This window comes from Dendrobates tinctorius, unplaced genomic scaffold (assembly GCF_039654945.1).
Source record: "Dendrobates tinctorius isolate UK_male_01 unplaced genomic scaffold, ASM3965494v1 ptg000090l, whole genome shotgun sequence".
NCBI lineage: Eukaryota > Metazoa > Chordata > Amphibia > Anura > Dendrobatidae > Dendrobates > Dendrobates tinctorius.
Window position 1 is genome coordinate 1,963,632 of NW_027361758.1, and position 22,795 is coordinate 1,986,426.

The following is a 22,795-nucleotide window of genomic DNA, read 5'->3' on the forward strand; positions in this document are numbered from 1 at the left end:
GTTCCTTACATGCACTCGGCCTCCAGCCTAAACATCACCAGTTTTTCTTATTTACTATCCTTCTTAAATCAAAGTATATTTTTAAAATATCTAAATTTAAGAAGAATAACTCATGGCCAGTCTGGCTTCAAAGAGGACCTTTCACCAAATCTTTCACATTGAAGTTCACACAATGTATTAGGCACTGTAGAGCAGAACAATTTTATAGTTTTTTATTTTTTATTTTGGCTCCCCGTTGCAGAGATATTAGCCATCAAAATATTTGGCACATAAATAGTTAATTGTTTTTAAAATCCAACTGAGCATTACCAGAAAGATTTCAAGGTGTACTTCTTCCCCCTATATGATGTTAAGGTACTGTCACACTAAGCGATATCGCTAGCAATATCGCTATAACTTGTGACGTTATAGCGATATTGCTAGCGATATCTCTGTGTCTGATACTTACCTCCGACCGGCTCCCCCGCTGGTTATCGCTGATCGCGCGAGAATGTCCAGGACCGTTTCTCGTCGTTAGCTTCCTGTGGCGCTTCCTGTGGAGAGACGAGCGACGAGCGTGGAGCTGGGCGGGAGGACGTCAGGATCGCCTAGTGTGACAGGTAAGTAGCGACCCCCGTCCCCAGCGATGTCGCTGGTGAGATCTGCCTGTGTGGCAGCTCACTAGCGACCACTTAGCGATGTACCAGCGATCCTGACCGGGTCGAATCGCTGGTCGGGATCGCTGGTGCATCGCTAAGTGTGACAGTACAGTTACCCATTCATAAGCAGGGAGCAATAGAAAGAGGAAAAGAACAACACACAATAGCTTAGAACAGGCTCAGTGTGAAACATGTATTGGCAAACAGTCTGCTCTCCTACCTGTGAGTGACGACAGGCGCTGAAGCACAGCAGACCTGAGTGTAATTAACAGCCTTCATATCCAGCAGCCAGTTAGGAGCAAAAGGGCAGTACAAAAAAGTTGGCAGCACTACTCTTGCTTTGACAACGCTAATGTGTATTTTTTTTTTTTTAAATTTGTTTATTAAACTTCAAAACAGGAGAGATGGCTGCGATTAATGCTGCAGTGCGCAAAGTTGAACAGAGAATGGAGGTGGTGGAAGAACGTGTGGGGAGCGCTGAAGACCAGGTTAATGATCTGTTGAAAAGGGAAAAAAAAGTATGTGCAGCGTATAGCTGAACTGGAATTTAAAACCGATGATCTGGAGAACCGCTCCCGTAGGAGCAATCTGAGGATTGTGGGGGTACCAGAAAAAGCGGAAGGAAATAACCCCACTGAGTACATTGAGTCATGGCTGAAAAATACTGTAGGAGGGGATGGTCTCACTAAAATGTTTTCCGTTGAAAGAGCACATCGTGTGCCCACTAGACCCCTGCCCCCAGGATCAGCCCCAAGAGTCATCTTGGCCAAAGTTCTGAACTATCGGGACCGGGATACTCTGCTGCGGAAAGCCAGGACCTGTGCGGAACTTACTATAGATGGCAATCGCATCTCCATCTACCCAGACTATTCTGCAGCGGTTCAGAAGCTCCAGATGACGTTTGGAGAAGTTAAAAGACGACTACGAGACATGGATGTGCGCTATTCAATGATTTACCCAGCTAAGCTGAGAGTTGTAGCTTTGGATCGAGTGCACCTTTTTTCAAAATCCAGAGGAGGCGACACTCTGGCTTGACTCTAACATAAAGAATATCAGAGCGGGACAGTCCCATTGAACCATACTCTGAGTGATGTTGAAATAGTGACTAACTGTGATTTAGTTTGAATTTGACAAGTTAATGGTCATCTCTGAGATGAAGTAATGCCATGTTGGTTTATGTGGGTTGTGTTCGGCGGCGCAACGATTATTGCAGTTTGATAAATGTGGACGGGAGAGTAGTTGGAGTGCAGAGCTTGTATTGTTAGGCTGTAAAAACGCCCTCCTAGATCCCAAATAGAGAGGGAGAGAGAATTCTTTTCGGCTTAAATGTTGTGGGAGATAACTGTTTTTTTCGGGTGGGGGGAGAAGGATGAGAGTTATTTCAGTTGGAAGGTTGAGACAGGGGGTAGAGGCGGGAAGGGGGGGTGGGGGGAGGACCGAGACTTCAGGTATAACGTGTCAAATGTTTGGTATTGCAACATATCATGGGGGGTAGAATTAAAATTTTAAGCTGGAACGTTAGGGGTCTCGCTAACGTCTCAAAACGGGCCGCAATTTTACAATATCTGCTGAAGCTGAGGCCCTCAGTGATTTGCCTCCAAGAAACACATCTGGTAAAAGACAAAGTAGCTATGTTACAAAAAAGGTGGGTGAGGAAGGCTTATCACTCGACGTACTCAGCCTATGCTAGGGGAGTGTCGGTGTTGATCCACACTTCTACTCCATATGAAGAAGTGGAGGCTATAATAGACAAGGATGGGCAATATGTGTTTATTGTATGTAAGATATTGAATAGACTATTATGTATTGTGTCTTTGTATATCCCTCCACCATTTTCTGGAAAGAAGATACAGGAAATTCTGGACTTATCTGGGAAATGGACTGGGGTCCCGTTGCTTGTAATAGGTGATGTGAATAATATTGCAAATGATCATTGGGATAAGGGTAAACATGTGGGGAGCAGAGAGGGAGGGAACGTGACACCTTTTGGAAATTACATGAGGGAAATTGGTTGGATAGACTTGTGGAGAGTTCGGAATATGGAGAACTACACTTACTCGTGCTACTCGGCGACGTATGGCTCCCTATCTCGCATTGATGTGGCTTTGGGAAATGAGGGGATGGATAACTTGGTACAGGAAGTGGAATATTTGCCCAGAGTCCTATCGGATCATTGTCCACTGGTGATATCTCTACAATTGGGAGAACGGGGGAGGTTGACAGGTATGGGTTGGAAAATTCATCCCTTTTGGCTACGGTTGCTGGATATGGGAAAGATAGGAGAGGAACTGGGAGAATTCTTTAGGATTAACGAAGGTAGTGCAGAGGGTCATGCAGTCTGGGATACTATGAAAGCGTTTTTGAGAGGGATTTTATTCAGAGAAGTGTCTCGATATAAGACTAGGTCTCAAAATCTAGACGAAGCAGTGATGGAGGAATTAAGGGCGGCGGAGGAAGCATTGGGTGCGCAGTGTACTAAAGCTACGCAGACCCGCATGAGAGCGGCCCAGTCGGAAGTTAATAAACATCACATCCGTAAGGCGGAGAGACGGCGGGCATTTCAGAACGAGGCATTCTATGCGGAGGGTGAAAAAGTGGGGCACCTGCTCTCAGTGATAGCTTCGGCACAACGGGAATCCTCACATGTGTATGCAATTAAATCTAAGGAAGGTAATGTGGTTACACAGGGGGATCAAATTTTGGATGTATTTAAAACAATTTTATAGTGAGCTATACTCCTCAAAGATACATAAAGGTCAAGAGGAGATGGACAGGTATCTGAGGGCGATTAAGCTTCCTAGACTAGGGGATGAAGACAGAGAATGGATGGATAGGCCGCTTGCAGCGGAGGAGTTGAGGGTGGCACTGGCGGACATGGCGGGAAAGAAGGCCCCGGGGGCGGATGGCATTCCGGCAGAGGTGTATAAAATTTTTAATGAAGAAGTAATAACCAAATTGGAGAAGGTATTTAATGAGTCGTTGGAGAGGGGAATGTTACCTACATCTATGAGAGAGGCCATTGTGGTGGTCATTCCTAAAGCTGATAAGGACCCATTGAATCCGGAGTCCTACAGACCAATTTCACTCCTTACGGCAGATGTAAAGATTCTGGCGAAGGCCTTGGCCAACAGACTGACCCACGTGATTGATAAAGTAATCCACCCAGATCAATCGGGATTTATGCCCAATAAATCTACAGCAATCAATTTAAGGAGGCTATATTTAAATATGCAAATTCCAGCCGAAAATGCTGGAAAGAGAGTAGTAGTGTCTTTGGATGCCCATAAGGCCTTTGATTGTGTAGAATGGAAGTACTTATGGTCGGTTTTGATGGGCCTTGGGTTTGGGCCCAAGTTTATATCGTGGGTGGGGTTGCTATACTCCTCTCCAACGTCAAAAATTAGAGTGAATAATGAATTATCTGATAGTTTCTCATTACATAGGGGTACGAGGCAGGGATGCCCGTTGTCTCTGTTGCTGTTTGCCCTCGCTGTGGAACCTCTGGCCACTAAAATAAGGGATGCACAAGAGATAAAAGGATTTGTCTATGGAGTGAAGGAGGAGAGGGTGTCTTTGTATGCCGACGATATTTTGCTATTTTTGGAGGACTCAGGGGAGAATTTGGATAACGCGGTGGCATTAATTGAGGAATTCGGGGAATTTTCCGGACTCAAAATCAATTGGGACAAATCGTGCATAATGCCCAATGATGAGGTAGATGGGGATATGGGGGAGGTGGGAAGGTCAGCAAAATTGAAGGTAGTTTCGAAATTTAAATATTTGGGGATACAAATCGCCCTTCCTTTGACTAGGTTTGAAGAACTTAATCTAAGCCCTTTGCTACAAAAAATTCGTTCCAAAATATCAGCATGGAATAAATTACATCTTTCGGTAATTGGAAGGGTGAACCTTTTAAAAATGATTGTGATGCCACAGCTGTTATATGTACTGCATAATTCTCCAATTTGGATCTCGCAGAGTAGGTTCCACAAAATTAAATCGCTGTTTGGTGAACTAATATGGGGGGGGAAAAGCCCACGGTTTAAACAAGAAACTTTGCAGAGGCCGAAGGAGGAAGGAGGTTTGGCGCTTCCCAACCCCTGGGTATATTTTTTATCAGCACAATGCCAGCATATCGGAGGATGGGGGGTGGAGACGGGACAGGGACAATCGCCCAGTAGTTTGAGATATTTGTTTGGAAAATGGCCTCTGGGAGAGAGTTTAGAAGGGGGGCAGTTTTTAAAATTAGGCTCTCGGTTTCCTACTGTTCTCCTAATTCATAAGGTATGGGAAAAAGTTTTTTGGATCAGAGAGGAGCCTCCGACTAGACGGGACTTTCTTGCGCAGGCGGAGCATATAATTTCATTGGAAAAAAGTATTTACACTAAGAGAAATAAACTTGAGGTGTTTCACAAGATATGGCAGCCATGGGTAGAATGGAGTTAGAGGGGTGGGAGGGACGTATTGGGATATGGAAGATATTCACATTACATAACTATATATGGATGTTGGAAAGAGTACTGGACGAGGAACGGGGAAGGCACTGAAGGGATCTCGGAGGGGGGATAGGGGGGGAAAAGGGAGGGAGGAGTTTTGTTTTTGTTTATAAAAACATGGTTATATGTGAACAATTGCTTGATGTCATGTATATGATGTAATTGTTATCATAAATAAAAATTTATCCGATTAAAAAAAAAAAAAAAAGGTATGGGAAAAAGTTAAACAGATAAGGGGTGTCACGGGCCTTACCAAATACTCTCCTGTATGGGATAATATAAATTTGCCAGAATTCGGGCAAATGGAAGGATTTGGGCCCTGGAGAGAGGCAGGAATCAGAAGGATGGGACAGCTAATGGGTCAGGGAAGACTTAAGTCATTTATGGAGCTGCAGACAGAATTCCAGTTACCGCATTCAAATTTGTTTCATTATAAAAGAATTCAGCATGCGTATCGGTCGCAATGTCGGAGAAAACTTATTGAGATCCAGTTTGATATCACGCTGGCCTCCATTTTGGAGAACAGCGTGACAAGGGGGGCAATCTCAGAAGTGTATAGAGATTTATTGTTCACTTTTCTAGTCAAACATCCCTTCAAGTCTAGAGTGAAATGGGAGGTTGAATTGGGAGAGATAAATGACGATAGATGGGAATCTATTTTAGAATATGTGCCTAAGATTTCTATGAGCGAACCTGGGAGGATGTCTCAGTTATACGTAATTCATAGAGCTTACAGAACTCCTGATAGACTGTTCAAGATGGGTTTGAGGTCCGATTCCGAGTGTCCACGATGTTCGCAGGAACGGGCAGACATGCTGCACATGCTGTGGCATTGCCCTAGATTGTCTACGTACTGGACAGTCGTATTGAGTCGGATTGAATTGATATATAGTTGTGCAGTCCCCAGAGACCCTTTGGTCTGTATATTAGGGTATGTAGAGGAATTAGTAGCAGTATCCATGGTCAAACTGGCGATTGCTAGACTGTTGTTCATAGCAAGGAAGTTGATCGCTCGGTTCTGGATCAGAGAAGAGCCTCCGACTAGACAAGACTTTCTTACGCAAGTGGAGCATATAATTTCATTGGAAAAAAGTATTTATACTAAGAGAAATAAACTCGATGTATTTCATAAGATATGGCAGCCATGGGTAGAATGGAGTTAGATTTGTGGGGAGGATGTATTATGATATAGATGATGTTCATAATAAACAAGTATATATGGAGGTGGGAAAGAGTATCGGAATAGAAATGAGGAAGACACTGAAGGGGTTTCGGAGGGGGGGGATGGGGGGGGGGGGGGGAGTTTTGTTTATAAAAATTTATGATTATATGTGAACAACTGCTTGATGTCATATGATATACTTGTGATCATTTAATAAAAATTTATCTGATTAAAACTTCAAAACAAGAAAATGATGTAATGTACAACATACATAGTTGCTTGTGGTTGTGGACATTGTACAGAGCATACACACTACCGTCTTTTTGTTAAATACTAAACAAAAATTAAACACTCTTATTAATATACGAGTAATGTACCCATAATCCAACAAGCATATACGAGGAACAATAGGCTATACATTATAAGCATGTACATCAATCATATCTCACAGGCCTTTATTATATCGTTCAGATAACGTAGATTGATTAATTAGGAGTCCCTAAACTAAACTACAACTACGTCAACTATTTACTAACTCGCAGCCTACTGCCTTGCACTATATTGTCTCACATGCAATGTCTCCATTCTACAAAGTGAGGTGAGAAGAACGCCACCTCTCCCAGATTTTTTCAATTTTGCCCAGGCATCCCCTGTTCTGATACAATGTGCGCTCATATGGAACAATCATATTTACCAAGTCAATCCAAGTTCTAAGAGAAGGAGATGAATTACCCATCCACCGTAGTGCCAATACTTTCCGTGCCATAAAGTGTCTCACGTAGAAAGATCTCAACATAGTGGCCCCAAATTTCCTCCTCCCATACCCCAAACAAGCAGACCAGTGGTTCAAGAGGGACGGGAGCTTGCACCAGTGATGACAAGAATAGCGTCACCTCTTTCCAGTACTGTAGGATGGTGGGACATTGCCATATCATGTGGATAAAGTCTGCATCTGGTGAGTCACATCGCAAGCATTCTGATGATTGGAATCGATCCATCTTAAAAAGTCGTATCGGAGTCAAATATGATTGGTTTATTATATACAACTGTATCATTCTATTATTAATAGATGGTGATGCTCCGATCAGAGACTCCAGGATCTCTTCCCACTCCATTCCCTGCATATTAGGGATGAGTCATTCCCACTTCCCTTTAACAGAGCTTATGGCAGATTCTGCTCCCACAGACAGTATGTACGTATATAAGAGAGGAGATAAGGCCCTGGGGACCCTGTGAGTTAAGGATTCCTATCAGAGGTAGGGACGAAATGGCACGGCCCACACCTATACTCCTTATATGCGACTGAAGAGCAGACCTTAGTTGTAAATAGCGGAAAAATTGAGATCTCGGGACATCATGATTAGCCTGTATCTGCTCAAAAGACATTAAGGTCCCGTGATCGTACAAGTCTCCTATCAAGGCGATATTATGTTGAGTCCAAAAATCACTGGACGGGTGACTTAGCAATACCGGAAAATAGGCATTTTTCCATAGGAGCATTTCAGCTATAATGTCCTTAAATCCAATCACTTTCTTAATTTGCCTCCATACTAATCGTGCCAGATGGAACAGGGGCAGTAACCGAGGGACACTAGGCCTCTCCAACTCCAGGAAACCCAGTGGGCAATCAGTTCTTGCAGCGTGAAGCAGGTGACTTTCAGAATTAGGGAGATAATTACCCGGCATCCATTTACTTAAGGCTTTAGCCTGTACAGCCAAATAATATAAGAAGAAATCTGGTAGCGCCGCCCCACCTCCCTTTTTAGGCCTGTGCAGAGTGGACAACTTAAGTTTGGGTCTGGTTTTCCCCCATATAAAAGACGTGACCTGGGAATTAAGATTCACAAAAAAGGACTTGGGTACCATTACGGCACCTTGCTGAAGGGAATAGCTAAGCTTGGGAAGTAATATCATTTTAATCAGGTTGATGCGTCCGGCCACAGACAGCGGTAATTTGCTCCAGGTTGCAAATTTAACTTTGACCAGTTCCAATAGTGGGCAGATATTAAGTTGTAAGTCAAGCGTGCTGTTATGGGATACATGAACCCCCAGGTATTTAAAGCTAGATACAATAGACAACGAGGAGAGAGCCTCTAGTCGGGACATCGGGGCATGGGACAGGGGTAACAAGGCAGACTTTTCCCAATTTATATATAAGCCCGAATATTTACTGAATCTATCTATGGCGGCAATCACTTGAGGCAAAGTTTCCTCCGCCTCGTCCATAAATATCACCATATCATCTGTATATGAACCTATAGTATCTACCCGATCCGCTATATCTATACCCTTAATGCCAGGGGAAGACCTTATGCATATTGCCAGTGCCTCATTCGCAAGGGCGAAGAGGACCGGGGAAAAGGTCCACCCCTGATGGGTCCCCCTAAGTAATAAAAAGGACTCAGATATGGAGTTATTCACAATAATACGGGCTTAAGGTTTCATATACAGTAGTTTAACCCATTTTATAAACTTATCACCAAAGCTATACCTCTGTAGGCATGCGGAGCGGAAAAGCCACTCGAGAGTCAAAAGCCTTGGCGGCATCTAACGACGCCAGTGCCCATTTATTGTCTGGCAGTAGAGCACTATATTGGACTATTGACTGGACCCGTCTGATATTAATTACCAGGCATAAAGCCCGTCTGGTCAGGATGTATAAGGTTCAGTATAATCGAATTTAATCTGGTGGCGAGAATTTTAGTAAAGATTTTATAGTCCACAGTTTTCTGTAATGATTTTATAGTCCACAGTTTTTTGTAATGATTTTTTGTGGCGGTATTGATTTATATATTAGGGAGCGGATGTGGCTATATTCAAACTGAGACCTCACAAGGTATAATGGTTATATGTTGGAACTAGGTGGAGGTCACTGTTTGATTGCTAGTAAATGCCGTAAATATCCAGCGCCATTATTACTCCCCATTCTATGTATATAGTTGAATATGATGAGATATGGTCAGCGTTTAATAAAGCTTTCTTTAATCCGTTATATTCTGGCCACAATAAACGATGTGGGGAGCCCTTTGGAAATTGTGGGTTTTTCTATATGTTGTTTGTACGGGTGATTCCCCTTTCCAGTAAAGGCCCTTTTGTTTATCTACCTCAATTTTGTAAGGGATAGCTGACGCGGAGCAGGCGCACCAGTATAACTTAGGGTGAAAAAACTCCGCTGTCAGGTAGGGATAAATTAATTAGGGACTGTTAGTATCCCTTCTTCCTGTTGTACCCCACTAAGTAAATTGTGTTTCAGTTACTGATTGTATCCCTTTTTTCGGATTACATTTCCTGGAGGTTGCCGTTTAATTCTGTAGGATTGCCTGGCTGATCTATTAGGCAACGAGGATATTTTTCCTTTCTCTTTCTCTGGTGGTTAGGATATAAATAGGGCGAGCAGGGTGAGCCGTCGTGGAGCGGGGACGCCAATTGGGATTCAAGAGGGTGCTACCCTCCGCTGTCAGGAAGGGGTCAGTTGTAGGGCCCCATAGGGACAATTGGAGTAATCCATTATTGAGTGGTGCATTAAGCCCCTTTTTTTGCATAGGCTGTACTATAACGGAGTTTAAGATTATATTGTGCCCTGGTTAAAAGAGTTTTTAAGGATTTTTTTAATGAATTTAGAATAAAGGATTTTTAAAATTAGTTTTTTCTATGAGCCAATTATTGATAACTAATTTACACATAATTAAAAAAATGTTTTGGTTATACACACATAAAATCACATATTTCATGGTATTTATTGATGCATAGACAAAGACAAAACGGCCCTCGGGATCCCTCCGGGTCTCCCTGGCTTCCCATCTAACATCTCTATGCACCAACAATGAGACCCCCTCGAGTAACTAGTATGGAATGCGTGAACAGACCATTGTACCCAAGGCTTCTGCACGCACCGAGCTGTATCCCTGGTCAGGTGCGTCTCCACCAAGGCCACAATGTGAGGGCGGTAATGTCTAATCTGCGAGAAGACTTTGATCTTTTTCCGGGGGGGTTTTATACCTCTCACATTTCATGTCATACATATCATCTCAGACCCCATATTTGCTCCGCTGGATATGGCCTACATCAGTACCCGGGGAAAATTTAGAGACACCACACAAACTGAAATTGCTGTTGGCTGCGAATTATACCTAAAAAATGAATAAAACCAAAACCATTATTAAAAAATCATCAAAGTGGAAAAAAAAACAATACGGGAGCAAAGTCCTAAAGTCCTGCTCTCCCATCACGGAATAAACACAGGGATACCATCACTGAGCTCAGTGTCTGGTAATCCGGGCGTCCGTGGAAAAGGCTCCAATCAAGCCATCAATGGAAAGAATTCTGAGTAACAATAGAAACATTAGGATTCCTTCTCAGCAGACCCTTTGCGGGACCGCAGCCACTCAGCCGCCTCTGCCGGATCCGTAAAAAATAGAGAACCCTCATGGACCACCCGGAGCCTGGCCGGATAGATCATTGGGTACACGATATTCCTCTCCCGGAGCCGCTTCTTGACTTCCATGAATTGTGCTCGTTGTTTCTGAAGTTCCATGGAAAAGTCTGGAAAAATTGAGATCGTGGCATTGTTGAACTTAATGGGACTCTTTTGTCGAGCTAGACGTAGAATCGCATCTCTGTCCCTACAGCTGAGGAGATGCACCAAAAAAGGTCTAGGTGGGGCTCCAGGAGGAAGAGGTCTTGTAGGGACCCTATGGGCCCTTTTCACAGCAAATGTTGGGGAGAATTCGTCTCCCAGAGAGGTTTTGAGCCAATCTTCTAGAAACTGTTCCGGATGTGGACCTTCCGAGTGTTCCGGTAGACCAATAACTCGGACGTTATTCCGGCGCATTCTATTCTCCAGGTCATCTGCTTTTTGCCTCCGAGCATTTACAGAGCCTGCCGCTTTCGTAAGCTTGGCTTCCATGGGTGCGATGGTGTCCTCTACCTTGGACACCCTTGTTTCCACCTCCGTAATGTGCCCTTTCATGGCCTGCATATCTTGTCGAAGACGCCCCACCTCGGTGTACACGTCCTCTATTTTCCCCATCAGCGATATTCTGGTTAAAGAGATGGCCTGCATCAGTTGTTCAGATGCTTGCTTGAGGGTTAATTCCTCCTGCTCACTCTCCTCTCCACCCTCAGGGAGGCGGTTTTTACGCTGAACCTGTGAGGGGTTATTTCTGAGGGACCGTGCGATGTCAGAATGGTCTGGTCTAGCAAACTCTTTCAATTTTTCGGCAGCTCCTGCCCCCTTGGAGCGGTTCACTTTTAATAGCAATATGGCACAGCCGGGCAGCTGAAGTGATATGTCCAAGAGATTCCCAGGTCCAAATTATAAGCACAGCAGCGCTATAATATGCTAGTGACAAGTGTCCCAGGGGCAGCACAGAGCAGAAGGGTCACCCGGGAGGATAAGATTCGGCCCCGTGTAGCAGCCGAGAGGCCTTATGCCTGGGGAGGGACCACAGTGCCCACAGAGATAGCAGCTAGGGATGAGTCCAGAGGACCTAAAGTAATAATAGCACCGACCAGCTGGGTGACTTAACAGAGGGGAGTGCGGGGCCCAATCTTCCAGGGCACTCACCGCTTCTCCCTGTCAGATCCACAGAGTAGGTGCTCACCGTCCTGTCAGCACTGTGAGGAGGGGACCAGCGCCGCGTCTCTCACAGCCAGAGCGCGCGCTTCAGAAGATGGCTGCCGCCTCCTGCAGGCCCCGCCGGCCGCCCCAGCCAGTACCGCCGTCTGTGCTCCAAGATTCGGCCTCCCACGGGGCTCCAGAGGTGCTCCACGGCCCAGGGGGTCCAGTACCGGCAGGTATGTCGCGACACCACGGGTCCGCTGCCAGGATTTATATCCGGATGCGAGCTCTCCCTGGACGCGTCCTCTCACCACCGCAACATAGCCTCGCCCCCTCGCTAATGTGTATCTTCACAGCTGAAAGCTGTTAATCACTCTCAGGTCTGCTGTACTCCAGAACATGCCATCACACTGTAGTGAGTAGTATACTGTTTGTCAGTACATACCTCACACCAAGCCTGCTCCAAGCTATTGTGGGGATGTGTTCTTCTTTACGTAGTGTACTGCTGCCTGATTTTAATTGGAAACCTGAAATATGAAATTTGAATGGCATTACTGCACTAGAAAAAATGAAACATTGAGAATACTTATCGCATAAACCGACCAATTCATGTGTACCCGGCAGCCATAAGGCGATTCTCATTGCTGGGAACCTATCTAATGTGAATCCTCTCAGACTAAAATATACATTTTTATGGGAAGGTAGGATCCTATTGTAATTTAAAAAGCCTGACACTGAGGGGTGGAGTGCTCTTTCAGAGAGCCAATGTATACAAATATCAAAAGACTGACCGTTACTTCCAAACAGAAATCAGGTGTGAACAGGTGCTTATTAAGAGTAGCCACCTTCATATATACCCAACAAACATAGGCTGCCGTGTATACATGTATTTGTATACATTGGCTCTCTGACTGAGCACTCCACCCCTCAGCCGCCTTTAATTATAGCAGGATCCTACCTTCCCATAAAAATAAAAATATTAGTCTAAAGGCCCCTTTACATTTAGCCATGCAACAGCGCTCCCGACAACGATACGACCCGGTCAGGTTCGCTGGTGCATCGCTAAATGGTCGCTAGTGAGCTGCCACACAGGCAGATCTCACAGCGATGTAGCGACGCAGCAGCGGTCGTTACTTACCTTTCAGACGCGGCGATCCTGACGTCCTCCCGCCCGCGTCCACGCGTTGCTCGTTGGCACCAGCAGGAAGCGCCCGACGAGAAAAGGAGCTGCGCGATCAGCGACAGACAGCGGGGGAGCCGGTCGGAGGCAAGTATCACACATAGCGATATCGCTAGCGATATCGCTGCTGCGTCACAAAATCGGTGACGCGCTAGCGATATCGCTATGTGTAAAGGCCCCTTAAGAGAGGCTTCACATTAGATAGGGTGCTGCTGCAACCTCCCCAATCTACTGTCTCCTTCTCCACCATCCTGTAGAATGTAAACCCAAAAGGGCAGAAGTGATATCTGTAATTTGTATGTAAAACCCTTCCCACGTACAGCACCATGGAATCAATGGTGCTACATAAATAATAATCATAATAATAGGTTCCCAGCTACGAGAATTGCCTTATCGTGGCTTCCGGGTACGCATTAATTGGACAATTTATGCGCTAAGTATTCTCAGTTTTTCATATTTCCTAGTGCAGTAATGAAATTCAAATTTCATATTTCATGTTTGTATGCTATACCGCTACAGAGTGCTACTTTGTTTATTTTGATTGGTCATCGTCAGAAAGAGGAAGAAGTACACACCCTCAGTAAAATCTCTCTAATAATGCCCAGCTGGACCTAAACATAATTAACTGTTTAGGTGCCAAATACTTTCATTGCTAATATCTCTGCAATGAAAAGGTAAAATAAAAAATAAAAAAAAAAAAAACCAACACATTTTATTTTCCTCAGCAACACCTATTACATAATGTGTTCAGATTAACATGAAAAAATTGGTGAATAGTCCTCTTTAAGATGCATTTACACTGAAAGATTATCGTCAACGATCATTTTCAAGGACACTTGTTTCATGGTTATGTTTCAGTGTAACAGGTCAGCTGATTAATGAGTAAAACTCTTGTTCATCTGGTGAAATTATCTTTTGAGCAGTACAAAAAAAAATAATTGTTCTCAGCAACACATCATCATGTTTAAACCAGACAAGTGCTGCCGAAAACTATTGCAGACTCACAATGAGTGATCTATTACTGATCGTTCAGTTGGCATCGCTTACTGCAGTCTGCCTCTATAAACAGACTATTAAACGACCACCTATCAGTGAATAATTACCGATTGACAGTTGTTTACTGCCGCCATTTGATCTGTGTAACAGTTCCTCATTCTTTGTTTCCCTAAATTTGCCCCCAGTTTATTGCTTTATTGTTATGGTGATGGCGATCCACTTTGATCACCACCACCCAAAGAATGTTTACCTGTTACTGGATCAGCAGACAGCTCAGTAGATACCAGTATTTACCACTAATTGAAGGGGGCTACAGCAAAGCAGTGGTTCTCCCACTGCCTATCTTTTTTTATACCCAAGTGTACATTGAAAATATTCCTTGACGTTGGTTTGTATGTGTTGTGGTAATTGCAAGATGCAACTAAGTTTCAATTTTATTTATACATACATTTCTAATCACTAATAAATTGCACCAACAAACAGGACAACAAACATATTGATAGACTTGCCTTTCCACCGCGTAAAACATGGTACCAAACAGACGTCCCTCCAAAATCAATATGAAAGTCTGTGAAACAGCCCTTGACGCTCATCAAACAATACCTGTAAAATATGCTTCGTTAAAGCTACACAAGAAATATGCACATTTTTTTGTTTGGTCTTAAAAAGGGAATCTGACAGTAAGATCAAGTCCACCAAACTGCATATAAGGACATGCAGGTCTTTAAAATGTAAAGACAGCAACATCTTTACATTTTCCATCAGGTGCTGCATGCCCGGGAAAGTAGAATTTTAGGGTTGCCCACTACTTTAACGATAACCTATCCTTCGGAAAGGTCATCAATGTCTGATCGATGGATGCGCTACACCAGATACCCCCGCCGGATAACCACCTTATCCGAGCATGCTGGCTCATCACTAGTAGCTATCTTTGGGAATCTTTTTTTTTTTCTTTTTTTCCTGAAAGCTCCGTTAGTAGTAGTAGAAAACAACCATAATTTACTTTCCCTGATGAGGTTCAGCACTACGTTTCCATCACTGCTCCTGGTACCTGTTCTTATCTGCAGACCTAACCTCAAGTTGACAGACCTGCAGACAACTGAGCTCCACAGATATAGACCACACGAGGCACTAAGAGCAGCTGAAATTACTGTTTGCCGCAACAACAGGATGGGAGAGTTAAGTTCAGCTTGGTTTTTGTTGCTGCTAAAGGAGCGCATAGAAAAAAAAAAAACTTTTCTGAATGGGTACAACCCTATTAAGTTCTGTCATGCTCAGTGCACTTGCCTCATTTGCATATTAATTAACATGCCAAGTTATCTGGAATGCAGAAACACAAACAAAATATAAAAGATGTGTATGGATTTACATTTCAAAAGACCTGCATGGCCATACATTCAGTTTGGGAAGGAAGAGCTTAATAAAAAATTTCCTTTATAAAGAGCACCTTTCAATATTTTTTTTTTTATGTTGGACCAGACACATTTCTATTTTTTTCCTAATTTCCCTCTCCGTTGCACAGATATTAGTGATCAAAGTTTGTAGTCACTACACACCTAAATAATTAATTTCAGTTAAGTCGAAGTGGGCGTTATCATAAGGAGGCAACAATACTCAATACCATAACTTAGAACAGGATTCTCAGAGTGTGAGATGTATAATGTTAGTAGCTCATCTGGGTGGCTCTCGGGGTGTGCAGAAGCATGGAAAAATGGTTACATCATGTAATCAACTAAAGGAAAAAAAAGTAATTTTCTAGCTGCTTAAAATTCCAAAATGTATGCAGTTACATCATTAAAATTTAAAGTGCATGGATCCATAGTGTGATCAAGAGTTTCAAACACTTTCAGGAGTTCTTTTATAAAGCAGCTTTGAAGCTGGATAATCCACTTTTTTCTGAGATGTATGACAGACAACCCCTGGTCTAACCTCTATGAGTCAGTGTAGGAGATGGGGCAGTGCAGCTGAGTTTTGCTGTGTCACATTACAAACTATCAACGTATCTACTTTGATAGCATTGTGACTTCTGCAATATTCCCCTCCCGCCACACTGTCTGTCTGAAGAGGTGTCATAATCACTTATGTCTGTATGTTCAGGTAATTTGTGATCATTCTGCAGCGAGATAAGTGCAGGCTGTCAGTATGTCTCACACAGGAATAACCTGCCTGTCCTGGACTACTCCGCTGTGAGACATGACAACAGCCTGCTCTGACCAAGTACAACAGATATAACTGTATACTGATATTTTGAGCTCTCAGTTCAAGACAGTGGGGGAGAGGGGAAATACATCGGAAGTACCCATGCAATGAAAGGAGGACAGCTGATAGAAGGGTATGTAAATGTGACACAGCTAAACTCAGCTGCATTGCCCCTCACCACAAACTGACTCAGGAGATTAGATCCAGATTGTCTGACATTACATTTCAGAAACTGAGAAACTTGTTCTCGGCTATGGTGGGGGTGTGCTCTTTCCTTTGACTGTTGCTACCTAGTGAAAACCCTCTATCCACCCACTAGGATTTAATGAAATTTAAGAACCAAATACTTGCCAAAATATGCGCAACGACAAGGCGAAATAAAAAAAAAATTCAAGTTTTACTCCTCTTGGCAGCCACTATTACATTGTGTCCAGCTCAACATGAAACATTTGGTGAAAGGTCTTTAACACCAAAAAATAAAAATGTCACATTACAGCGAGTTGCTTAAATAACTGCAAATTCTAAATTATCTCGGGAAGGCCAGGGTCAGATGGTGCAGATGGCCACATTCAGACAAAACGCAGCCTACTTTGATGGCCAATTGTAGCACAGCTTCTTTTCATCTTGCCTGTCCAGTTGCCACCACTTTTTGGCCCAACCCAAAGAGAAACTTCATAACTGGCACTGAATGCATTGTAGATTTACTAAAATAAAAAAAATGACTTTAGGAGAACAGCAGAGTCAGATTCTGCATAGAATTTGCATGAAAAGAAGAGTTAAAGTGTAATTGTATTCTAAAAATGTTTAGGAGTAGGAAATCCTTTTCTGCCTCTTTACCCCAACAGGCAATAAAAAATCTCTGCAGGTGACTGGATTGTACAGTAGATGTGGTTAAAATGACACCACGTTCTCTGACATCACTTCCTGCCCTGCAGCTAATGGTTTGTGCTGCCCATTAGAATTGGATTCTGCCCACCCCTTTCATGGACTACGCAAGTAAAAGCAGATAGATCCCAGCACGTACTGTATTATGTGAAGAGGGCATGAAAAGGATGAGGGCAGAGCAGAAAGTCTGTGAGAAGCTTCAGCTAAAAGTAACCCATTTGTATAAATGTATCATTCATAATTCTTTTACACAATCTGTTCTAGCCCTTTATACTGTCCATAGGTTTCATTAGACAACTAATTTAATACACAAGCTAAGGCTTCTTTTACACTTACCGAGTTTTTTGCGGCCGGTTACTGCGGGCTTTTTTTGTGGGCCGTACCGCCGCAATTTTCACGGTCTGCCGCAATAACAGACCGCAAAAAACTTGCATATCACTGTTTTTCAAGTTTCCAACACTATGGAAGAATTATTGGAAAAAAAAAAATGGCGTTCCGCAAAACCGTAAGCGACGGTGCACCGCAAAAACAAACTTCCGTGGTTTTTGCGGCCCCACTGATTTCCAATGGGGGCCGTGTCCGTAAGCCGTGAAAAAGATCGAGCAGGCTCCATCTTTTTTCACGGCCGCAAATACGGCCCTCACGGCCATACGGCACACCGACTAATTTTTGCGGGGCGATTTTGCAGCCCCAAAGAAGTCTATTGGGGCCGCAAAAGCAGCCAGCAAAAACACGGTTAGTGTAAAAGCAGCCTTACAGGAAGTTAAATACTGTACCATTGAAACTGAAGCCATGAGACAGACCAAATACTAAAATAATTGAATTGAAAGGATCATTTTGTTTTGAAAACCAGACACTTAAGAAATATACGGAAATGACTTCCAAGCTTCCTTTTATTTTTTTTTTATTTAATGGCAGGTGACATGATAAAATAGCATATGCTCAGCAGGTAAATCTCAGCTGCTCCACTGGGCCAAGGGTTTTTCTGTTAGCTGTCCTGTTCCACAATCAAAATGTTTCTACTACCTGTACGTGACGGCAGCAGTCAATCACTGGCCACGACTTGCTGCAGTCGTTAGCTGAGGGTAGTAGAAACATCTGTAACGGTTAATAAAGATTAACGAGAACATTGGAGCTGCAGCACAGGAATGGGGAGGGTGTTTTAAAGGGTTAGTAGAAGTTAATTTTATCATATCTCCTGGTTTGTGGCCATTATCTAGATAAACTTCAAGTTTGGGTTTGACTACACTTGGAATGGCTTTCCTATATAAATACCGTATGCACCTGGCAGAAGCATAGTGTCCATAATATGGTATCTAGTATGAAATCTGATGTGCCTATAGGATCAGTGGTACTCCAGGAATGAGGATGTGGCAAAACTTTTCTCAGATTATTGGGGAAAAGACATTTCTGGCATATCCAAAATACTCTCGATAGGTTAATTAGGAATTCAGATCGTGAGCACCAATGGGGACAACGACTTCAGTGAGTGATGACCTTCCCTGTACAGCGCTGCCAAATAAGTTGGCGCTAAATAAATAGAAAACATTTTCTCTATAAGCCCTCAATGTTTGTATTGGGAAAAATCATTTAATTTTGACAGTTCATCTGCGATATGGACGTAAAAATATTTGCCCATTTCTTAACAACTTTAGTTCTTTTATGCCATCTGATGTGCTACAACTCCACAAGACAGTGCTCAACAGCTTCTTTGTGTACACTGGAAAACTAAAAGAAAAAAATTAAAATTACCGCCACAGTCTATTCAATGCAGAAGGAAAAAAGAATAAATGCCGTCACAGGGTTCCAGACTAGAGCCACGTTTGTTTTTGTATGCCATGGTGCAATTACACAGACATCAATTGGACAAACTGAAGGTGAATAACTAAAAATTTTGTATCATCCTAATGCAAAAATCAAAGAGCCAATATCACACATTCCATTACTATCTGTGGAAAATCACTTGCTATGTGACCGGAAAAGGAAAAACTAATTTCTTAAGCCTGAATGTTTCCAAACAAAGCATCAGCTAAAACAAATTCTTTAATTTCTCATGCAAAGCTGAAAAGATTTCGGTGTGGCTTCATCCATTACTCAATTATTTAGAAACTAAGAGAAGGGGCATACTTGTATACCTCTCCCCCACACACAAACCACTGAATTAACACCGTAAGGATTAGCCCTTCTGTTCATCCATTACCTCTCTGCAGCAGAATGAGCGACTGGTCACAAATGCCTTAGAAAGAATCCACTTAGCTGCGGCTTCACCCCCGCCCCATACTCACAGAGCTAAAAGATGTCAGCAAAATGCAGACAGCGTGCAAGGTCTCTGGAAACAAGAGGCTGGCGCAAATCAGAGACACCTCCAGTACATCAGCGCCAGCTACCTAGCAACCACATTCAGAACTGGGGTTGATGAAATGATACGCAATGCTGTCAGAAAGACCATATTACACGCCAATACAGTATCTGTAGCTTCACTCCTCAGACCTTGCATAACACAGGTATAAAAGACACAGTGCCGTACAAGACACCATTAAAATCATACTACCCTTGATTTGTTAGGTCATCTAAGAAAGTAACAAAGGACTAAACATTTGTATGCAGATAGAGACAGAAAAGGCACATAACATACTGTATGAACAAAAGCAAGACACCTACAGAACCTTTTAGGACATCCCATTCTATATACATAGGTATCAATATGATGCTGGCTTCCCTCTTGGCAACCAAAACATCTTTCCTTTTTTTTTCCCCATTTATCCAGAAGAGCATTTGTGAGATTCATCCCAAAAGTTCAATGGGGCTGAGGTCAGTCAAGTTCACAACAAACACAACCAAATCTTATCTTTATGGACCTGGCTTTGTGCACTGTTCGTTCTAAAACGGTCTTCCTTATACTGTCCCCACAACGGCAGAAGCTACAACTTCCCCAAATGTTTTGGTAAGCTGAAGCATTAAGATTTCTCTTCACTGGTGTGATGGTCAATAGGTGAACACCTGAAATAGGCCCATAGCATTATCCCTCCGTCACCAAACATCACAATTCTCAGAGTGCAGTCAAATAGGTATCGTCCTCCTGATAATCGCCAAACCCAGGCTTGACCATCAGTTTGCCAAATAAACAGGATTCATCACACTCCGAAGAGCACATTTTCACTACTTCCGGGTTCAGTGGCAGCTTACTTTGCCAACTGTTGGAAGTCGTGGTACATTGTGCTTGGTGATACAAGGTTTAGGCCAGTTTCACACTTACGTTTTTCAGATCAGTTGTAATCCGCAAAAATGGCGGAAAATAGATCCGTCTCCGTTTTGAAAGCAACGTTTGCCACCGGACGTTGTTTTGACGGATTCGGCAAAGGCTGAATTTTAAAGGAACTCGTGGAGAGAGAGAGAACTTTTTCACGTCCCGGAACGGGCATTCAGGGTTAAAAATGTTCCCGGAGCAGAGCTTCCGGGCATGCGCAGTTAAAAATAGCGGACCGTCAACAAAAAAAAAACGTTTCAGAGTCCATCTCATCCGCACGGGAGAGGATAAAATTTTGGCGGATCCGTCAAAAAACGGATGTGACGGACGACCGTCAGTCAAGATCCGCCACTAATGTAAGTCTATGGGGGGGAAACGGATCTGCACCTTTTTTGGCGGATCCGTTTTTTTCCGGAATTGGCGGATTTTGACTGACGCAAAAAAACTGAAGTGTGAAACAGGCTTTACATAATGAAGCTCCAGGTGCAGTTTTTAGTGCTCAAGTTAATGATAAAGCTTTGTAGAGCTGCAGTTATTGAGTCAGCAGAACGATGGCGACTTTTTATAAACTATGGGCCTTAGGAACTCCGCTCTGTAATTTCACATGATTTTCCACTTTTTGGCCGATTTGCTGTGTGTTCCTAAACGCTTCCACTTTTTAATACCACTCACAGTTAAATTGTGGGATATTTAGGACTGAAGTCTCACAAACAAATAGACTCTACTCCGGACTAGTTCTGGCTTAATAGCAAATCATAAGCGACAATGTTTTGTATATGCTTTATACAAGATTTCCTTTTAGAGGAGTATGCAAGGATTTGAAAACTCTAATTGGCCCCTGTAGGACAGCCAGGTAGGCTAGTGTTAAACCCTGGCACTACAGGTCCTGATTAGGTGCACTTGGATAGCCATGATTAGAACCAGGCCTTATTTTCACTGGTCAGTCAGCTGAGGGAAGCAGACCAGAGTAGGTTGTGTTGAAGCTGGTGAGAAACAAGCCAGAGTCTCTCTAAGAAGAGACTGCACAGGCTGAGTGCACAAAATTTCAAGTATCACTGGTTGCCATGGATGATAGCTGCCGTTGTGTGACTGGACTGGGACTAGCTCAGCAGTGTTGGAAGTAGCCAGGGTCTGGATTGTTTAGTTAGCGACTGGACATGGCTAAGGATTTTAGTATCATGGTTTTGTTTTTGCTAATGTGCAAGCCGTGGAAATAAACATTATTCCGTTTATGAAATAAAAACCCTGTGGGATTCCGCAGTTGCTGTGCCAATGCTGCAGATTTTTCAACTGCGGAATCACATTGCGGAATGTCCATTAATTTTGTGGAATCGCGGCGATTCTGCCGCCATAGGATTGCATTGAAACGCTCACTATACCATATTCCTGTTAAAAATAGAATTAAAATAAAAATTACAAATATACTTAGCCTCTGTCAGCCCCTGGGTCCTCAACGGTGCTTCCCACGCGTGCTTTGCAACAAAATGACCTTTGACTGCTACGTCATCAGAGGTCATTCTCACAAAGCACGCTTGGGAACGGAACTTGCCGGCAGCGCCGCAGAGGAGATCGGGGGCCAACAGAAGGTATTTCCATATTTATACACAACCAGCAAAGTAGAATGGCACTAAAGGCCCCGTTACATTTAGCGATGCACCAGCAATCATGACCACGATATGACCCGGTCAGGATCGCTGGTGCATCGCTAAATGGTCGCTAGTGAGCTGCCAAACAGGCAGATCTCACTAGCGACGCAATGATGCTCGGCGGTCGTCAGCTACCTGTCAAACGCGGCGAGGGTAATGTCTTCCGCCCGTTTCCATGGCTTGCTCGTCGGTGCCAGCAGGAAGCCGACGAGAAATGGACCAGGCCGATCTCGCACGATCAGAGATATCCAGCGGGGGGGGCGGTCGGATGCGAGTGTCACATGTAGCAATGCTGCTGCGTCACAAAATCGGTGACGCTTTAGCGATGTCGCTATGTGTAACAGGCCCTTAAGAAACAGTCTACTTACTGGTGGAGTGGGTGGATACTGAATCAACGACACTTTGCATGGTGAAACCACGGTAGGGATGGTGCTTGCTTGAAAAAACACACATGAAATAATCCAAAAATGAAAAGAAAAAGCAGCACACTCTGTTTTCCGTGAAATAAAAAACCTAAGTCCTTTATTTAAGTAAAGCGTACATGGACAAGGTTTAAGAGGGCAGGATACATGCAGGCATGCAGTAATAAGGCAGAACTACGACCGTTTCGCGTTAAACACGCTTCAGCGGGTCCATTTTTTGAATATCCATATTTATTTATTTTTTTTATTATTTTTAACATTTTATCTTTTACTATTGATGCTGCATAGGCAGCATCAATAGTAAAACGTTGGTAAAACTTGTCAAGCGCTATGCTTGACAAGTGTGACCAACCTGTGAATCACT

General features: G+C 43.4%; 1 protein-coding gene across 5 annotated transcripts in view; it reads right to left on the reverse strand.

The window, feature by feature from the left end:
- KDM2B (lysine demethylase 2B) overlaps positions 1 to 22,795 on the reverse strand; it is a 289,300-nt gene that overhangs the window by 197,697 nt on the left and 68,808 nt on the right. For 4 of the 5 annotated variants that reach the window (XM_073585982.1, XM_073585979.1, XM_073585978.1 and 1 more), the window contains exon 7: positions 14,542 to 14,635. The exons of the other annotated variant lie outside the window; for it this stretch is intronic. In XM_073585982.1, coding sequence (XP_073442083.1) covers positions 14,542 to 14,635 — 94 coding nt within the window. The remainder of the gene's footprint in view (positions 1 to 14,541; positions 14,636 to 22,795) is intronic. 5 annotated transcript variants of the gene reach the window in all.